Source organism: Chrysochloris asiatica, unplaced genomic scaffold (assembly GCF_000296735.1).
Source record: "Chrysochloris asiatica unplaced genomic scaffold, ChrAsi1.0 scaffold00065, whole genome shotgun sequence".
NCBI classification, from domain to species: Eukaryota; Metazoa; Chordata; class Mammalia; order Afrosoricida; family Chrysochloridae; genus Chrysochloris; species Chrysochloris asiatica.
Genome location: NW_006408583.1, coordinates 182,648 through 187,892, shown reverse-complemented (window position 1 = coordinate 187,892; position 5,245 = coordinate 182,648). Strand labels below are relative to the sequence as shown.

General features: G+C 39.3%; 1 protein-coding gene across 1 annotated transcript; it reads right to left on the bottom strand.

The window, feature by feature from the left end:
- Window positions 1-378: 378 nt before the first annotated feature.
- Window positions 379-844, bottom strand: LOC102825235 (alpha-endosulfine-like). The gene has a single exon (XM_006864451.1). It carries the CDS (start codon window positions 742-744, stop codon window positions 379-381), a length of 366 nt encoding a protein of 121 aa, XP_006864513.1. The 5' UTR covers window positions 745-844.
- Window positions 845-5,245: the final 4,401 nt, after the last annotated feature.

The window sequence follows — 5,245 nt, the reverse complement described above, 5'->3', positions numbered from 1 at the left end:
CCTCCTGCTGACACTCTCCCCATACCAACCATATGTTTAAGAAGGAAGATAGGAATGTTTTTATCAACTCCAAGCCCTAATTCATATGCCCTCAAACCCCCCAAACCCTACCCACCCTCTCAACCCAACCCCCAAAATTTCATTGAGATTTCTCCCAACAGTTGTTTGGGAATAAAGGTAAAATAAAATAGGTTCAAGGTCTTGGTGCTCAGCCCAAGGGGCTCCATGCGCTGGGACACCGACGGGCAGGGGCTTCTGCCTCTCCAGCCCGCGCACGAGCCACCTCCTGACCCCTGGCTGCAAAAGAGGGAGGGGCAGGAGCCAGCACAGGACCCAGGGGGGCAGCGTCTCAGGATCTGGCGGGAGCCCCGGGCAGCATCATTCAACTTGGCCACCCGCAAGCTTGCTGGTGACGAGTGAGGACTTTCTCTGGGGCAGATCCTGTGGGGTGGGGATGTGGTCACCAGTCACCAGGTTCTTGTCTGGTCCTGCACTAGGCAGCTGCTTATTCTTCATCTTGGCTTTGGCCATGTTGTAGTCTCCTGAGTCAAAGTACTTTTGCCCTTTCTGGAGTCTCTTCATGAGGAAGTCAGAGCCTCCAGGCTTTTGTCCTAGGCTTGGATATTTGGCCTTTAACTTTGCCTCCTCGGCTCTTTCAGGGAGAATACCTTCCTTCTCCTGTGTGTCCTGCTTCTCCTCGCCGGTCTCCTCCGAAGGGTTCTCCTCTTCCTGTTTCTGGGACATGGCGGGACCGGGACCTGGAGTGTAAGGGGCCCAGGAAGTCCACCGGTGAAGGGAAAGGGGAGGGGAAACGGGGGATAAGCTGCGCTGCTGCTCCTGCTCCTGTCACTAGGGTTGTTCCTCCTGTATACATTTTCCAAGGAGTGACTGGTGGTCCTTATCATAGAGAGAGAAAAAAAGTAAACAACAAAATTATATAGCATTGAAAACACCAGACTTACTGGTATAATAGAGATTGATGGAACTCCTAAGACAGTGGTCCTTAGAAACTCTTCAAGCCTGTAATGAAGTCACCCCAGGGGACATATTATCAGTCAATAGATGCGTGTTGTTGTTAAGTGACTTCCAGTTGATTCTGACCCTGTATAGGACATATGAGGAGTAGCTGGTGGGTTTGAACTGCTGACCTTGTAGTTCACAGTCCAGTACCAATAAAATGGGACCATGACTGGTATGTCAGTTTGTCATACTGTGGTGGCTTGTGTGTTGCAGTGATGCTGGAAGTTATGCCACCATGGTAGATTTCAGTGGAGCCTCCAGACTAAGACAAACTAGGAAAAAGACAGGCTGACCATTTCTGAATGGTTAGCCACAGAAAACCTTATGAATAGTAGTGGAACATTTTCTGATATCATGCCAGATGATGAGCCTCTTATATTGGAAGACAGTCAAAATATGAGTGGGAAAGAGATACCTCCTCAAAGTAGAGATGACCTTAATGAGTGGCATGGAGCTAAGCTTTCAGGACCATCATTTGCTGATGTGGCACAACTCAACGTGAAAAGAAACAGCTTCAAACATCTATTAACAGTTGGAATTTGCAATGTGTGAAGTATAAATCTAGTAAAATTGGAAGTCACCAAAAGTAAATGGGATGCATAAAGATGGATAGTCTCAGCATTAATGAGCTGAAATCAACTGGCACTCAACATTTTGAACCAGGCCATGATATGATTTACTAAACCTGGGATGACAAATTGAAGAAAAATAGTGTTACAGTCATCATCAAAGAGAACATTTCATGATGTATCTTTACGACAATGGTGTCTGTGGTAGAATAATATTCATATCGCTGTAAGGAAGAACATTTAATACTACTATTGTTCAAATTTGTGCTCTGATTTCTAAAGCCAGTGATGATGAAATTGAAAAATTCTACCATCTTCTTCAGTCAGAAATGAATCACTCATACAATCAAGATGTATTGATAATTACTGATAATTAAAATGAGAGAGTTGGAAACAAAGAGCGAGGATCTATAGTTTGAAAATATGACCTAGTTGATAGACATGATGCTGGAGATAACATGATAGAATTTTGCATGACAAATGACTTATTCATTGTAATTACCTTATTCAATAATAGATAATGCTACTATACACCTAGACCTCACCAGATGTAATACACAGGAATCAAACTGACTACATCTATGGGAAAAGACAATGGAAAGGCTCAATACCAACAACCAAATCAAAGACAGGATCCGACTGATAATGACTATCAGACAGGGTTCGACTAATAAAGATCATCAATTTCTGTTATGCATGTTCAGGCAATGAAAGCAAAATATGATCTTGAGTACATGCCAACTGAATTTACAGGTAGTTTCAAAGCCCGAGTTGATCCTTTAAACATCAAGGGTTAACATCATACCTGAACAGCAAAAGGTCATTAAAAAGGTGGGAGAGAAAGACAAGACCAGAGTGGATGTCAGAAGAGACAGTGAAACTTCCTCTTCATCATAGAGAAACTAAAGCAACTGGAAGATATGATGAAGTAAGAGCTGAACAGAACATTTCAAAGGGCAGCTTGAGAAGGCTAACTAAAGTGTTATAATGAAATGTGCAAACACTTGGTGTTAAAAAGCAAAAAGGGAACATGTGCAGCATTTCTCAATAATCAAAGAAAAGTTTCAAGCTGTATATTGAAGGATTTCAAGGGAAAAATATTGAATTATTCAGGAAGCATCAAGAGTAGATGGAGGGAATACAGACTCACGAGACCAAAATGAACTGACTAATACTCAACCATTTAAAGAGACAGCATATGAACAAAAGCAGATGATACTGAAGGAAAAAGTTCTAGTTGCAATTAAGGCATTGGCAAAAACAAAGCTCTAGGAGTTGACAGAATAAAAATTGCAAACCTTCAACAAACTGACATAGCACCGAAGGCTTTAACTAACCTATGCCAAGAAATTTTGAAGACAGCGACATCGCCAAACAAAGGAAAGAGATCCGTATCTGTGCCCATTCCAAATAGAAGGGAACCAACAGAATGTGAAAATCATCAAGCAATATAATTAATATCACGTGCAAGTAAAATTTTCTGAAGATAATTAAAAAAAAATCTATTAACAGAATATTACATTAATGTTGTACATTAATGTACAACAGTACATTAATTGTGAACTGCCAGAAAATTCAAGCCTGATTAAGACGAGGATGCAGAACAAGGGATATCATTTGCTGATGTCAGCTGGATCTTGTCTGAAAGCAGAGAATACCAGAAAGATGTTTACTTGTGCTTTATTGGCTGTGTAAAGGCTTTTGACTATGTGGACCATGACAAACTATGTATAACATTGTGAAGAATGGGTGTTCCAGAATATTGAATTGTACTCATGAGGAAGTTGTATATAGAAAGAACAAGGGGATACTTAATGGTTTAAATTTAGAAAGCTGTGTACAAGGACTGCATGATTTCACCATAATTATTCAATCTGTTGTTGTTGTTGTTATGTACCATTGAGTTGGTATTGACTCATAGCAACCTTATGTACAACAAAACCAAACACTGCATGGAACTGCATCAACCCTCACATTCACTGCTATGCCTGAGCCCACTGCTGCTGTCACTGTACCAATCTATCTCATTGAGGGTCTTTTTTTCTTCTACCCTTTGCTTTGCCATGACATACTTCTCCATGGACTGGTCCCTCCTGATAATATGTCCAAAATATGAGCGACAAAGTCTGGCCATCTGGCTTCGAGGGTTTATTCTGGTTATACTTCTTCTAGCATAGATTGATTTGTCCTTTTGGCAATCCATGTTTTTAAAATATTCTCCTTCAATGTCATAACTTAAATGCATTGATTTGTCTAGAGTCTTCCTTATTCACTCTCCAACTTTCACATGCATATGAGGTTATTGAAAATACCATGAGTTGGATCAAGCACACCATAGTACTCAAACTGACATCTTTGCTATAGAACACTCTAAAGAGATCTTAGGCAGCAGATTTGCCTACTGAAATATGTTGTTTGATTTCTGACAATAGAGTTTATGGTTGATCCAGTCAAAATGAAGTATTTGGCAACTTCAATCATTTCTCCTTTTATATAGCTGTTGTTTATTAGTTCATTGGTTAGGATTTTTATCTTCTTTACATTGAGGTGCAACCCATACCACAGGCTGTAGTCTTTGATCTGCATCAGTAAGTATTTTAGGTCCTCTTCACTTTCAGTAAACAAGGTTGTATCATCTGCATATTGCAAGTTCTTAATGTATCTTCCTCTAATCCTGATGCTATATTTTTCTTCATATATCCAACTTCTCAGATTATATACTCATCATACAGATTGAATAAGTATGGTGAAAGAATTATTCAATTAGTACCATCTGTATATCACAATTTGCTAAAACTCTTCCTCCAATCCTCATGCCATATTCTTCTTCATATAATCCAGTTTCTCAGATTATTTGCTCAGTGGATAGACTGAATAAATATGGTGAAAAAATACAATTCTGTCACACATCTTTCATAATTTAAATCATTCAGTATTCCCTTGTATTGGTTGACTAGCTGTCTCTTGGTCTAAGTATAGGTACCTCATTAGCACAATTAAGTGTTCTGGAATATTCAGTCTCCACAATTTTGTACATAGCTTGTCATGATCCACACAGTTGGAAGCCTTTGTACAGCTAATAATAAAGCACAGGTGAACATTTTTCTAGTATTCTCTGCTTTCAACCAAGATATATCTGACATCAGCAATGATATCCCGAGTTCCATGTCCTCATCTGAACCCAGCCTGAACCTCTAGCAGTTCCTTGTCAATGTACTGTTGCAACCATTTTTGAATTATCTTTAGCAAAATTTTACTTGCATGTGATATTAATGCTATTGTCTGATGATTTCCACATTTTGTTGGGTGGAAGGACATAAATATGGATCTTTTCTAATCAGTTGACCATGTAACCGTCTTCCAAATTCCTTGTAAAAAAGGAATAAGCTTTCGGTGTTGCATTAGTTTGTTGAAAGATTTCTATTTTTATTCCATCAATTACCAGAGTTTTGTTCTTTGCCAATGCCTTCCGTGCACTGTGGACTTCTTTCTTCAGTAATTTTGGCTCTTGATCATATACTACCTCTTGAAATGTTTAACCTCGACTACTTCTTTTTGGTACAGTAACTGTGTATATCATTCATCTTCTTTTGATGCTTTCTACACGTTTTAATATTTTGTTCATAGAATCCTTTAATATTTCAAGTAGAGGCTTG